General features: G+C 38.5%; 1 protein-coding gene across 4 annotated transcripts; it reads right to left on the reverse strand.

The window, feature by feature from the left end:
• Positions 1-254: 254 nt before the first annotated feature.
• On the reverse strand, positions 255-15,281 carry LOC121390690. Of its 4 annotated transcripts, none has more exons than XM_041522571.1 (2): positions 15,139-15,281; positions 255-2,028 (listed from the first exon to the last, which is right to left on the reverse strand). In XM_041522571.1, exons 1-2 carry the CDS (start codon positions 15,236-15,238, stop codon positions 260-262), a joined length of 1,869 nt encoding a protein of 622 aa, XP_041378505.1. In that variant the 5' UTR covers positions 15,239-15,281; the 3' UTR covers positions 255-259. The 4 variants fall into 4 exon arrangements, with proteins under 4 accessions (XP_041378505.1, XP_041378506.1, XP_041378508.1 ...); XM_041522572.1 differs by having other exon boundaries at positions 15,154-15,255; XM_041522574.1 differs by lacking the exon at positions 15,139-15,281 and adding an exon at positions 7,690-7,857.
• Positions 15,282-15,520: the final 239 nt, after the last annotated feature.

Raw genomic sequence — 15,520 nt, forward strand, 5'->3', positions numbered from 1 at the left:
ACGGCACAAAAGTGCCGTTGGTGATGCTCTCAATCTACGGCAATTTTTATCTCAACGACGGCAATTGCTGACGGTGTCGTCTTTAAGTTTGAGCCCTGGGTATTGTTAAAATAAATCTTCTTTCCATTAATTTTGGAATCTAATAATCACGTGCTCGCAACCCCTGATGGTTAAAGCACGTCTGTGGTAGGCACACTCTAGGACAGACGTGCTTGAACCTTTCGAATCTATAAATTAGCACTAAAGCTACTTTATTAAATCAAATAGAATTTAATGGCACGCCCGCAGATGCGAGTATAAACCGGGATATTTCTATAGCTAGTCCGCTCGTGTAGCGGACCATGTCCGTGTTCAGGTCAGGAAAACTGTCAACCCAGTGGACGGAAATAGTCTCGTTCTGCCACGTGAAATCCTGACCGGGCTTGTTCTGAAGCAGAGTGGACCGGTACCCTGGCTGCCAGGTGGGATGACAGTTGTGGTTGAGACATTTCACCTGAAGGTGAGGGTCGATGAACACCAACTCTGGCTGCATCTCTATGATCCTGTACGACAGGTAGTGATCGACGAACCACGGCGGATCTTCCCGATGTGTCACGAACATCGTGTGCAGTTGGCGGATGTACTCGGAGTTTTCTTTCGCCATCATCACCCCGTGGTTAATGGACTCCGGCCATGCGCCGTGCGTGTGCCAGTCAGGGGAGACAACAGCCTCGTACTCGAAACGATCGTCGGGGATCGACTGAGTCCATAAAGTGTTCGCGTCTTGGTACACGCCGCCGTATTTGAGCAGGATGTGAAGTCGCATGAGATTCGTGCCGAGACTTTCCGAAATGCTCCGACCATCTCGTGTGGATTCGTGAATCTCCCGGTAAAGATAGACGAACTGCGGTCGCTTCGACAGCCTCTCCCACCAGTCGCCAGAGGGCGTCACCGGCCCGTGGATGTAGACGTAGCTGAACCCTGCGACGTATACGGCGCTCAGCATGCTGAGGTAACCGAGGAATGTGATCTGGCAGGCGCTCACGCAGACGTAGTGAGATATTCTCGGGATCGGCCGCTTGGCATCGTGTGCCGGTTTCACCTGCGAGACTCCATACATCGTCAGCTTCCCCAGCAACGCGATCTGAGTGTCGTTAAACCAGATGTCTTTAGGGTGTAACGGTCTCTGTATGTTTATACAGACTGCGCCGGCGTTGAATCCATCCGTGGTTTGAGGCTCCGAACAGCAGGATCTGACTCTCGTGTGATGTTCGTCTTCTAGATCCAGAAGAGACATCACCTGGTCGGTTGTTTCCGGTCTATCGAAGCCTCGTTTCTTCCCGATCAGCAACCCGTCAGAAAACCCGACGGCTATGTCTGCTGAGCTCAGTCCGGAGACGAACGAGAAGCTTCGTAAAGAAACGGGAAGACCCGTGACAATAGAACTTTCCGGGACGTAAATTCCTCCGTATTCGTGCACCAGCATCACTGCCAGACGAACCCGAGTTAGAGGAGTGAGTTCGTTAGTTGTGTTGATCTTGTGCATGACAAAATGAGAAACTTCCTTCTGTATCCGGTTAAACCACATGTAATATTGTTCTGCATCCGTCTCCGGAAGATAAGTAAAATGAAAAAAAACTGCATCCGGATTCACTATGTCTATAACTCGTTTTAGTGCCAGATAGTGTCTGAATTCAAAATAGCCGCGTTTACTCCAGATGTAATGAACAATAGACGGAGACAGGTCCGACCGCAAATCTTGGTAAGCATTTTGTGATTCAATGTTTAACTTAGGTAGAGATAACTCTGATGGCATGTCTACTGACCGCTGGTGTCGCACTCTGTCTTTTGTTCCGTCTGTGTTTTCCACCACTTTAGAAGCATCGTACTTTGTGATGTATTTTGAAATGCTGTGAATGGTGAAGTGGTTAAAGAACAGGACCAGACAGAACAGTGTCGCACACACGAGCCAGAAGCTGTATCGTCTCATTTTACGATTGTGTACAGTGTTGTGGAGACACGTCTTCACAGCCTTCATTTTGGAAGACCCTGAAAGAAGTAAACACAAAGTATGTTAATATAATATTGTTTGTAGGTCAGGTCAGGTCAGCTTATAGGCTTTAACATGCACATTCAGAACTGTTGTAAACACACGCCTGTCATGGGCGCAGGTGTCGACTTTCGCCGGCTCCTCCGTCCAGGACAGGAAAAGGTTTCTGATGGGTGGGAAAGGGGGTCACCCGCCCTGGCATGTGCAAGGGACCACAAGCAGCCTGACCAGGGTCGGTAGCGGGCTATTGAATTTGCAAATGTCCCGTAGGATTAAAGCCAAATAGAAAATATTGAGTAATTTCTCTATGATCATTTTGACGCATAATTTAGAATGGTTGATCAAAATTGAAAATGGTTGATTTGACTTATTTGATAGAAAGGTAGCTCCTTGTTTGTAGATTGTATCTTAATACATATAGTGTCACTTGGCATAATATAGGACAATTCTGTATAGTCAGTGTGAACAATGATTCAACCAAACACACGTCAACGGTTATCAGAAAACAGCGAACGCACACAGAGGACTGCCACTCTATGTATCTCTATGCAGTGTATATAGGAGGACAACCACTCGTGGAGAGATCATTTACTGGAGATTGCATCTCTTGTACTGTCACAGAGAGGACTGCCACTCTATGTATCTCTATCCAATGTCTATAGGAGGACAACCACTCGTGGAGAGATCATTTACTGGAGATTGCATCTCTTGTACTGTCACAAAGAGGACTGCCCCTCTATGTATCTCTATCCAATGTCTATAGGAGGACAACCACTCGTGGAGAGATCATTTACTGGAGATTGCATCTCTTGTACTGTCACAAAGAGGACTGCCACTATATGCATCTCTATCCAGTGTCTATAGGAGGACAACCACTCGTGGAGAGATCATTTACTGGAGATTGCATCACTTGTACTGTCACAAAGAGGATTGTCACTCTATGCATCTCTATCCAGTGTCTATAGGAGGACAGCCACTCGTGGAGAGATCATTTATTGGAGATTGCATCTCTTGCATTGTCATAAAGAGGACTGTCACTCCCCGACCAGCTTACTGTATCAAAACTATCACCGGCCGGACAGAGATCACTAGAATAAATACCATTGTGAATTCGGATTTCTGTTCACAAACATTTTATATACACCCCCACCCCTTCCCGTTTCACTATTTTGATGACAAAAGACAGTGAACTACCCGGGATGGTGATAGGTGAGTGATAGATGTAAACCATGATTAATATTGATATAAAATGATAGTGAACTATCCAGGACGGTAGTAGGATAGATATAGATGTAAATAATGATTAATATTGATAACAAACAATAGTGCAACTTCCCTCCCCCCTCCTGGTCCTGATGAAAATCCTCAAATTCGGACAAAAACGATAGACAAATTCGGGCAACATGGCCTGAAAACTTTTCACTATGACTGTATGTCTACCATTCCACCCACAATATTAGTTGAATCCATGTAAAAATGTATGGCAATTCGTATGCAACCCTATATACCTGTTCGGCTGAAATGCTAATATGAATAAATGTAATCCAGATTCAGGCATTTTGGTTTAAATCGGTCAAGCATCAGCCTGCCCTTACCCCCTCCTCCTCCTCCACAAAACTGGGATCTCATACCGTGAGCCGCAGGACGGTGATAGCGGAGTGGCACATGAAAATAATGATTAATGTTGATGTAGATGTAGATCTCACAAAAGGTGACGAAGATCAGATGCAGCAATCCAACCTGAACGCATTAAAGACGTCAGTCACTACTGGAGTTCTCATACCCTCTAGCGTGTAGGTCAAGGTCACCCTAATCCCCCCTCCCGATGTGTTCATATAATAACCTGTTTGTTGAGCGACGGAGTGGTTAATTCAAAAAATTTCAGTGTAACGTTTTTGATGTGGTAATTGTGGTAACCGCTTGACTCGCTTCCAATGCCTATATATGCCATTAAAATAACAAATTGACGTCACGGGATGAGCATGTTGACATGCTGTTTATTTTCGACCGTCCTGAAGTACAATATTTATAAACGTTCCCTTGCTGCACATGGGAAAAAAAATATATATATACAGTCAAACCTGCCTTAAGCGGTCACACAAGAGAGTAGATAAAAGTGGCCGCTTAAGATAGGTGACCGCTGATTACAGGTTGCCACATATATAGTCTTTAAGACATTTGTTGTTTCTTGTGTTTCCGTCTGTACTGCTAATCAACGGATTTGTGCTTCACAGATAAATCAACTTATGACATGTCTCCTTCAGAAATAATGCAAATGTAATGTATTAAATTAACCGTTCTCAACACGGTAGTTTTCTTTTTCTATTTAATTATTTAATTCCGACTTCATGCGATGTATTGTCATAGTAAGTGAATCTACAAATGTCAAGCGTAGCCTGCCCAGAGGCAATTAAATGCATTGCAGAGTCTTTCTTAGTTGATACACAGTGGAGATGTCGGGACTGAATAGGTACTAGTATTCCTGAAGGTGTGAAGATCGGTTGTTTGCTGCACCTTATCGCTATTGTTAAAATATCCCTTTTGTATAATAGTAAACATTTACTGCGGCCGCTTAATACAGGTATTTTAGCGATTTGGATCCGATTTAGGTGGTCGCTGGCCGCGTTAGACGGGTGACCGCTTATTACAGGTACATTTACATTATATTTGTTTTGGTAGGAAAAAAGTGGCCGCTTAAGACAGGTGACCGCTATGACAGGTTTTACTGTATGTAGTTGAATTCCGATATTGAATACTGCATGTGTCAAAATTGCCATTTTTTATTATTGCAATATCGGATGATTCATTTATGAATATTCTCTAGGTTATACTTTTGTTTTTGTGGAGTTTGTGTTGGGGATTTTGGTGGGGTGGGGGAATATTTTTTCTTTGTTGTAGTTGTTGTTTGCAGGCTTTTGGTGTTGGTTTTGTTTTGTTGTTGTTGTTTTTTGTTTTGTTTTGTTGTTGTTGTTTGTTTTGGGGGATTTTTTTTTCGGGGGGGGGGGGCGGGACGTAGCCCAGTGGTAAAGCGTTCGCTTGATGCGCGGTCGATCTGGGATCGATCCTCGTCGGTGGGCCCATTGGGTTATTTCTCGCTCCAGCCAGTGCATCACAACTGGTATATCAAAGGCCGTGGTATGTGTTATCTTGTCTTTGGGATGGTGCATATAAAAGATCCATTGCTGCTAATCGTAAAGAGTAGCCCATGAAGTGGCGACAGCGGGTTTCCTCTCTCAACATCTGTGTGGTCCTTACCCATATGTCCGACGCATATCTGTTGAGTGCGTTGTTAAATAAAACATTTCTTTTCCTTTCCTTTTTTTTTTTTTTTTTTTTTTTATAGATGTGTTGTGAGGGGGTTTTTTAGGGGTTTTTTAGGGTTTTTTTAGGGGTTTTTTTAGGGTTTTTTGTTCCTTTATTTGCCTCCAGTGTGCTCTAGTTAATTAACTAATTAATCCTGTTTTAATTGCATTATTACAGTGGACGATTTGCAACTATATTCAAATGTACTTTAAATATTTTTAGCGTTCATATACGATTCAATTAATTGTTAGGGTGTCACCTGTCGATTATGCAATAACTTGGACTTTATTTACTAAGGGGCTAGCAATCAGACCAATTAGTTTGAAACTAAATCACTGCAAACAAGACACTGCAGATTTTTAATTGATGTCCCCAGCTAATACCCGGTCTGCCAACAATTAAGTATTACTTCTTATGTCGGCAGTTAACTGTTATAATTTATCATGTGACACAATTCACAAAGAGGTCTTACTCTGGATATTGTGCCTAGGGAAATGCTATTGACGCGAAATAAATACCCAAGGAACATTAAGACGTAACCATTTTAGCTGAGTGTTATAAAAGAAAAAACAGAAAGAAACAGAAGAATATAGATACCCAGAGACAGAGAGAGGAGGTGAGACCTAGGGGAGACCCTTGAGGTCTCAGTCGCAGTGTCAACTCTATCGTTCATCTAAGAGCTTAGATAATATATATTGTATCTGTATCACCATGTTGGTAATTTGTTAATCATGTTTCATGTTTGGAAAGTAAAATACACGAACCTACAACACCAACTTGAGATTTCTTTTCATTCATTCAAATTCATTAACATTCAAAAACTTTTCTTTTCTTTTTTTTAAATATTTAACATATGTAATACAGATGTATTAAATGTTAATTAAATAAATAAATAAATAAATTAAAACCACGCTGTGTTAGTATATTAAAGAAAAGGAAGTTTACATGAACACCATAGATCACAATCATTAAATGCTTTGCATCCAATATACCATAATGCACCACCAGAAACTCCATATGCAAAAACCTGTATGTTTTAGTTCTGAAAGCGGACCTATTTGCTTCAGCGGGAGGGGGGTTGTCCGACCCCCCCCAACCCCCCCCCCCCCCCAGTCTACGCCCCTGGAATTATGTAACATAATCATCAATAACGACAACACGAACACACAAAGAGACACACACACACACACACATATATATATATAACAAAAACCATCGCTGCTCCCCCCCCCCCCCCCCCCCCGCTTCCTACGCCAGTGGCATAAAATAATTAATTTATTGCCCCTTTGATAGACGGAACATGTCGTTTAATTTTAGAAATACATGTATCAATAAATATTAATACATGGTTAAGCATTTCAATGTCACCATTATTGTGAACCATAATAACTATACAAATTTAGGAGTAGAAAAGTTAGTAAAAGAGTACGACTAGTTGTTACCTTTCTATAAACAGGACAGTCTAAAATAAAACGTGTTTCATCTTCCACAGCTTGGAAATTGCAAACAATCGGGTTTCTATATTTCCAGAATCGCCTAATTTCAAGATGAACATTGTATACACAGCTTCTCATTTTAGTAAATTGTCTATGTTGTTTGAAATTCGGTGTGCAGAACAGGTGCTGATTTAAATTGTCTGTATGTTCTGAGTTTAAAATCATTGTTTTGAATAGCATCGGACCAGTATTTTATAGATTTATACTCGAGTTCTTGTTTTAGTTTACGCGTTCTTATCTATATTTGACTAAAGCAATAAAACAGGTTAATCTCATTGAGTGGTCTCACGGTGAAGACATACAAAGTCAGCCCTCTGTATTTAGCCCTTATGGTTTGTACCTTCTAAGTCTGGTCTTCCACGGTGTTTTCGTTAACAACACCACAAGGGAATAGTGAGTGTTTGGCTTTGATTATGTAAACATGTCACGTGCCACAGTGAAACCATACAGATATAGCGTAAACAAATAAATGAAATGAAATAAAATAAAAATAATTTAAAAAAAAAAAAAAAAAACATTAAAAAGAAATAATAATAAAAAAAAAAAAAAAAAAAAAAAAAAAATAATAATAATAATAATAAATAAATAAATAAATTAAATTAAAAACTACACACAGAAACAGTTAAAAAAATAAATAATAATAAAACAAAATAAAATAATAAAACAAAACAAAAACTGTATAGACTGAATATATTTCTCTTTTCATTTCCACGTGCGCCTTGAGTAAAAGGTTAAAATATTAAATTAATCTGCACCTACCTACAACCACTGGTTACCTATGTCTCCAGGACAGCGTACTCGAACCATAACTGGATACGGACAGTCAATTATTAAACAAGAAGAAACAAGAGTAAAGCGTACCCGTTCTACGCCGACTGTGTCTTCTTATTCAACTCTTGTTCACGCGGGTGCTTCACAACAAAATACACACAGTGAAATGGCCCAACACTGTTAGTGGTTACTCAGACGTTTAAACCTGCGCACGACATTGGTAGCGATCCGTCGTTTAATGGCATAACGAATATATCATATTAATATAATTACCCACTCCTCTCGCTCTCAATGGTTGAATTCTGTGTGTAACGTATTAGGCCTGGGTCAAGTCACGCACCACTGCACCCAATTGACAGAACATTTATAACATTTAAAAAAACATCTAGCCGACTTTTCAGGAGAAGTCATTCATAAAATTATGTTCAATTGCCATTGCCATTCGCTTTTCTCGCTGTGTAAAGGTGGCGTGTTCTATATATATATACATGTGTGTGTGTGTGTGTGTGTGTGTGTGTGTGTGTGTCTGTGTGTGTGTGTGTGTGTCTGCCTGACTGTGTCTGTGTTTGTGTCTGTGTGTGTGTGTGTGTCTGCCTGACTGCGTCTGTGTTTGTGTCTGTATGTGTGTGTGTCTCTCTCTCTCTCTCTCTCTCTCTCTCTCTCTCTCTCTCTCTCTCTCTCTCTCTCTCTCTCTCTCTCTCTCTCTCTGTGGTTGTGTGTTTGTTTTGTTGTGTGTCTCTATTAATTTTTTCTTCTTTTTTAAGGCGTGTGGGGTTTTCTTTTTGGATTTTATTATTGTAGTAGTAGTAATAGTAGTAGTAGTAGTAATAGTAATTGTAATAGTATATAAGTAGTTGTAGTAGTATTTATAAGTAATAATAGTAGTAGTATATAAGTAGTAGTAATAGTATATAAGTAGTTTTAGTAATAGTACTTTATAAGTAATAGTAGTAGTAGTAGTATATAAGTAGTAATATATAAGTATTAGAAGTAGTAGTAGTTTTAGTATATAAGTATTAGTATATAAGTAGTAGTAGTATGTAAGTAATAGTAGTAGAAGTAGAAGTAGTAGTAGTAGTAGTGGTAGTAGTAATAGTAGTAGTAGTAGTAGTAGTAGTAGTAGTTTTATTATTGTTGTTTTGTTGTTGCTGTTGTTATTATTAAAAAAAAAATTATTATTGTGAAATGTTTCAGTCTACGTCTCAAACAGACTCAACAATATCGTCCCCGGTGGTCCCCCCTCCCCCCTTCCCTCTCACCCCCGTTCGTTACGACAAATGGCGTCAAAAGGTGGGGGAGGTAGTATTTGTCAAGCGTAACGTTTTCAAAGCAATGGCTCTTTTGTGTTCACAAAGTCGTCTGGGCCCATCGGGCTACTTTTCGTTCCAGCAGTGCTACACGACTGTGCTTTGTGCTATCCTGTCTGTGAGATGGTGCATATAAAAGATCCCTTGCTACTAATGGGAAAATGTAGCTGGTTTCTTCTCTAATACTATATATCAAAATTATCAAATGTTTGACATTCAATAGTCGATGACTAACAAATCAATGTACTCAGGCGGTGACGTTAAAAAAAATCAAGTTTTATAAAATCATATGCAACCATTTAAGGCCATTTTATTTTTAACAGAGTATTCCTATCCTTTATTAGCAAAGAAGAGAAATCAGAAATACAAAGAGAAAAATCTGATAGTGTTGATCAAGTTGCGTCATAGTGGCATGCAAGTAATGGGCAGTTTACAGGTGATACGTAACTTAAGAAGTGGGTTACCTCGGTCATACAAAACGTTACACGGGGAGGGGGTGTAACATAAGGAAATAAGGAAATGTTTTATTTAACGACGCACTCAATACATTTTATTTACGGTTATATGGCGTCGGACATGTGGTTAAGGACCACACAGATATTGAGAGGAAACCCGCTGTCGCCACTTCATGGGCTACTCTTTTCGATTAGCAGCAAGGGATCTTTTATATGCACCATCCCATAGACAGGATAGCATATACCACAGTTTTTGATATACCAGTCGTGGTGACGAAAAATAGCCAAATCAGCCCACCGACTGGGATCGATCCCAGACCGACCGAGTTTCAAGCGAGGTGGTGTAACATATTACATTTTGCGTTGAGCAGTTGTCGAATGACCCTCGACCAACATGCACATACAGTTTGTTTTGTTTAACGACACCACTGGGGCACATGAATTAATCAGTCATTTGATCATTTGATAATTCGGACACGCTACATTTTTTCTAATGCAGCAAGGGATTATTTATATGCACTTTCCCACTGACAGGAAAGCACATACTACGACCTTTGGCCAATTGTGTTACATTGGTTGGAACGAGAAAAACCCAATCGGTTGAATGGATACGCCGAGGTGGTTCGATCCTGCGACGCGTGCACCTCAAGCGAACACTCAACAGATTTGGCTAAATCCCGCACCCCCCCCCCCCCCAACATACATATAAAGTATTACATTTCAAGTCAAAATTTCCGGCGCTCCTGTATATACTTATTATAGTAACCTACATCCATACCTGAACACATTAAACATAATCATAGTATCCCTTGTACACCCATGTACCCGAAAACATTAAAACAGTGATGACGCTTGTTTGAGAAAAATACAATGTTGATCAAGCAGAGTGTGTTTATAAGACAGAGAGATTTTGCGAAGTCGTGTGCGAGACCGCTCCACCAGGTACCGTAATGATGCCTTTTAAAATCTGCGAGACAGGATCAAAGATGTGAGGGAGGAAAGTAATACGCGAACAAAGATAACACTGTCTGCACGGATCTGTGTTGTGTTAATTAATAACGCTTACGTCTGTTCCGTCACGAATCGCCAACACCGAGATCTAGGACCAGGGTCACAGGGTGGTATGGGTGGGTGTAGTATACAGACGGATATCTCTCTATTTTTCTAGCTGTCTGCCTCTTTGATTCTCTCTCTCTCTCTCTCTCTCTCTCTCTCTCTCTCTCTCTCTCTCTCTCTCTCTCTCTCTCTCTCTCTCTCTCTCTCTCTCTCTCTCTCTCTCTCTCTCTCTCTCTCTCTCTCTCTCTCTCTCCTTTGACTCTGCCTTGAGCAGAGATACGATTCAAGCATTTTTATCACAGAATACGTATATTCGTAATACGCGTTGAACAATAATTAATAATATAAAAATTATCTTACTAAATAATAGACTTGAAATTCGTTATTTACGCATATTATGTTATTAAGGTAGTAAATTGCTGTGGTTTATAATATAAACACTATCTTACTAAATAATAGACTTGAACTTCGTTATTTACACATATTATGCTATTAAGGTAGTATATTGCTGTGGTTTATAATATAACAACTATCTTACTAAATAATAGACTTGAAATTCGTTATTTACACATATGCTATTAAGGTGGTAAACGACTGTGATTTATAATATGAAAACTATCTTACAAAATAACACATTTCAAATCCGTTATTTACACATATACTATTAAGGTGGTAAACTACTGTGATTTATAATATGAAAACTATGTTACTAAATAACACATTTCAAATCCGTTATTTACACATATGCTATTAAGGTGGTAAACCACTGTGATTTATAATATGAAAACTATCTTACAAAATAACACATTTCAAATCCGTTATTTACACATATACTATTAAGGTGGTAAACTACAGTGATTTATAATATGAAAACTATCTTACAAAATAACACATTTCAAATCCGTTATTTACACACATACTATTAAGGTGGAAAACTACTGTGATTTATAATATGAAAACTATCTTACAAAATAACATATTTCAAATCCGTTATTTACACATATGTTACTAAGGTGGTAAACTGCTATGATTATCAACACTATCTTACTAAATAGAACACTAAATAAATATTTATTTACACATATGTTACTAAGTTGGTAAACTGCTATGATTATCAAACTATCTTACTAAATAGAACACTAAATAAATATTTATTTACACATATGTTACTAAGGTGGTAAACTGCTATGATTATCAAAACTATCTTACTAAATAGAACACTACATAAATATTTATTTACACATATGTTACTAAGGTTGTAAACTGCTGTGATTATGAAAACTATCTTACTAAATAGAACATTAAATACATCTTTATTTACACGTATGTTATTAATGAGGCAAGCTTCTGTTTTCTGCAAATTGTTTTAGGGTTTACGGTAAATTGCTCTCGCCTTCACCTCCCCTCTCCGCCAGCCTTCTTTAGAACTTGCAAGAAAGAAGAAATTTGACCTCGTCTGACCTTAGCAGATACTTGTGATATCAAAATATTTATATTTCACCTGTTGGACTATTAAGTTACAGAACACACGAACAGATGAACACGTTACAAATACTTCTACACCCTCGGGAATTACTCAACACAAGACATCGCGGAAGAAAGGCAATTTCAAAGAGAAAGTTTTCAGGTGGTCAAACTGTGTACACACTAGCTAGATTTCACTGATCATACTATGAAACAAGGAGTGTACCAAATGATACCGACGGGGTCCTACCCCCCCCCCCCCCAAAAAAAAAAAGAAAGAAAAAAAAAAAAAAAAGAAACCTGTCCCTTTTTAATAGTCTGTTCACACCCTATATTGTAAATCATAAAACATTAGCGATTTAAAAATTTAGCGAAATTCCAATAAGTAATATGTTAGCAACATAAAATTTTAGCCAGGTTTTCATATCGAAAGATAAAAATAAAATTAGCTTAAGTTGTAGGGTAGCTGAAATAATAATACTGATCAATATTGACGTTGTGCAGCTAGGAAACAATTCAAATTTAGTAGACAATCGCAGTGATGTGCATACTAACTAACTGTTGTTGTTTGCAATCCTTTTGATTTAATCAATAGTATTTCGCCATTTGTATTCAGCTAATCACCGACAAAACAATTGCATGAATGTTTCTCGGGGGAAAAAATATGTTGTACGTCTCTTTAAATTTAAGATCGTGACTATAGGTAGTACTAACCCAAATAACATCCGCTGGGTCAAAGTTCGAGGTGCACCGAACTTTTCATAGAGCAGTTAATACTACAAATCCTGTCATTGGTGATAAATGTGACTGTGTTGGTTGTAAAAACAAAACAATAAAACAACATGTTTCTTCTGAACGAAACAATGTATGCAATTTCATTTCATCAAGTACCACTGTGTCAAGCAGCCTTATTCTTGAAACATGTATGTGGTGACTGTAACAAAAAGCACTCAACTTTTGTGCGAATCTAGGGCTGTTGTAAAAACATCTGGTTATACCGAAAATGAGCCTTGAAAGGTACCATTTTCTTCACTTATTACTTTGAGGTAGGGGTTGTAGTACTGATATTTATGGGACATAGTTAACATGGTCGCCTATGGGATTTTATTTGGGGTAGTACAACCTATAGAGACCAGGGTCTGGTTCTACGGAGTGGTCTTCATGCACTTAAGGTGATCTTGGCGCTACCATCGCTCCGAGAAACGAGACATTGGGCCATTTTATTCAGTAAAAGTCCGGCACAAATCATCCATGCAGGACATTCTTTTGGAGAAACATATTCCTGTCATTATTTTACCATTACAATGTGTCGATCAATGCGATTCACCGACAAACGGTGGTATTTTATTAATGGCTGTCTTCCTATGTGGTCTAAAAATGGTATTGGTGATGAATTTATGATTTATTTATCTGTGACTTTTTTAAAGACCTTTTTTAAAAGCTGCGAAAGTTATATTACTTTTTTTTTACTCTTTTTTTTAAATGTAAAAACCCCACAACAAACAACAACAAAACAAACTAACAAGAAACAAAAACAAAAACAAAAACAAACAAAACAAAAACAAACAAACAAACAAATAAAACACATTGAAATCCTGAGACTTAATCTCTAATAATAAAATTGTTTCTTTAAAGAAGATCAGTGAATGATTGAAGCAAATAAATTTGAATTTGTTAAGCAACCATTGGTGACAAACAAAATAAAAACAAACAAACAAACAAATAAAACACATTGAAATCCTGAGACTTAATCTCTAATAATAAAATTGTTTCTTTAAAGAAGATCAGTGAATGATTGAAGCAAATAAATTTGAATTTGTTAAGCAACCATTGGTGAGAACAGCATATGTTATTTATGATATCATGCGACAATAACACACATGTGTGCTGTCGAGTTAAATACATACGATTGACTGTTCCATAGTGAAGAATTGAACGCCAAAGCCACACCATCCAATGAAATAAGCGCGACCGAAGTTGATTGCTATGGGACGTGAAAGATTTAGTAGGAAGACATAAGATATTTAAATTTATTTTAAACGAGATATTTGAGGATGCTAGAACTAGAATGCTACAGCACTCTTGTCTGTTAGATATTATGTATCGGACAACTCGTTGTTTAAAACCCCTGCGCGTGCTGTAACCTCACCGTGGTGCAGGGGTGTAACATTCTCTTTGAGAATGGCCAATACAGCACAAATTGAAGTTTAGAGTAAAATTCGGTGTCCGTAAAATTCTGTGATATTTGTATTTGTATTTTTGGCACAGTTCTTTACACTGTTTTTGTTTAAACCTTGAATTTTTATATTGATGTTGATCATCACTTTATTTATGTGCATTATCATAGTTTGACACCCAATAGCCGATGTATTTTTCGTGCTGGGGTGTCGTTAAACATTCATTCATTCATTCATTCATTCATTCGTTGTTTAAAAATGTATCCAAGTCACTTCCACTTGTGAAATACGTGTTTAAAAGAGTTCGTTGGTAGACAGATAATATATAACGGCCACTCCTGTAGTACCACCACCATTACTATGGTCGGCAAGATCAATGTATTCATTATCATCACCACTACTTCATCATCAACATCATCATCATCATTACCATAATCATCATCATCCTCTTCTACTTCGTCCCCATCATCACCGTTATTATCATCATCATCATCATCATCACCACCACTATCGTCACAACCATCATCATCATTATCAACATCATCATCATCATCATCACAACCATCATCATCATCATCATCATCACCACCACTATCGTCACAACCATCATCATCATCATCATCATTACCACCACCACTATCGTCACAACCATCATCATCATCAGCATCATCACCACCACCACCACTATCGTCACAACCATCATCATCATCATCATCATTACCATAATCATCATCATCCTCTTCTACTTCGTCTCCATCATCACCGTTATTATCATCATCATCATCATCACCACCTCTATCGTCACAACCATCATCATCATCATTATCAACATCATCATCATCATCATCACAACCATCATCATCATCATCATCACAACCATCATTTTCATCACCATCACCAGCATCACTTTTAACATCACAACCGTCATGAAAGTTGTTACAATCATCATCATTATCATCACCATCATCATCGTCATCATCGTCATCATCATCATCATCATCATCAATAACATCATCATCATTTTATCAACATGACCATCGTGTTTTATACTAATCTACGGCTAATCTACAATGTCATTACCTAAGCATCGCTTACTTCTCAGACTCCGTTGTTCGATTGTATTGAAGGCTGGTTGGTGTATCTCCACTGGAGGTAACCGAAACACGCTCAGCGGCTGCATCACACCTGTCACTAATGGACCATTCGCATCGCGCACACAGCTGTATCATCAAGTGTGTGTATGTGTGTCTTTAATGACGCTAGACGACATAGCAAAGAAACGTGTTTATTTAAAAGTGCGGTATCGAATAAATGCTCAATATGACTATGCATATATACAAGTCGTGTATTGACTGTGTTACGACAACGGGCATATACGTGAGCTTAATATTTAGTGGTGTGTTCAACACAGCCATGTCCAATGTATACACAGGCTGGTAGGTACTGGGTTCAGATCCCAGTC

Source organism: Gigantopelta aegis, chromosome 15 (genome assembly GCF_016097555.1).
Source record: "Gigantopelta aegis isolate Gae_Host chromosome 15, Gae_host_genome, whole genome shotgun sequence".
In the NCBI taxonomy this organism is placed as follows: domain Eukaryota; kingdom Metazoa; phylum Mollusca; class Gastropoda; order Neomphalida; family Peltospiridae; genus Gigantopelta; species Gigantopelta aegis.

Coding starts and splice junctions, on each gene's coding strand:
- LOC121390690 (XM_041522571.1), bottom strand. CDS start 15,238: ATGCAGCCGCTGAGCGTGTTTCGGTTACCTCCAGTGGAGATACACCAA. Junction 2,029..15,138: donor GAGAAGTAAGCGATGCTTAG/GTAATGACATTG, acceptor TACTTCTTTCAG/GGTCTTCCAAAATGAAGGCT.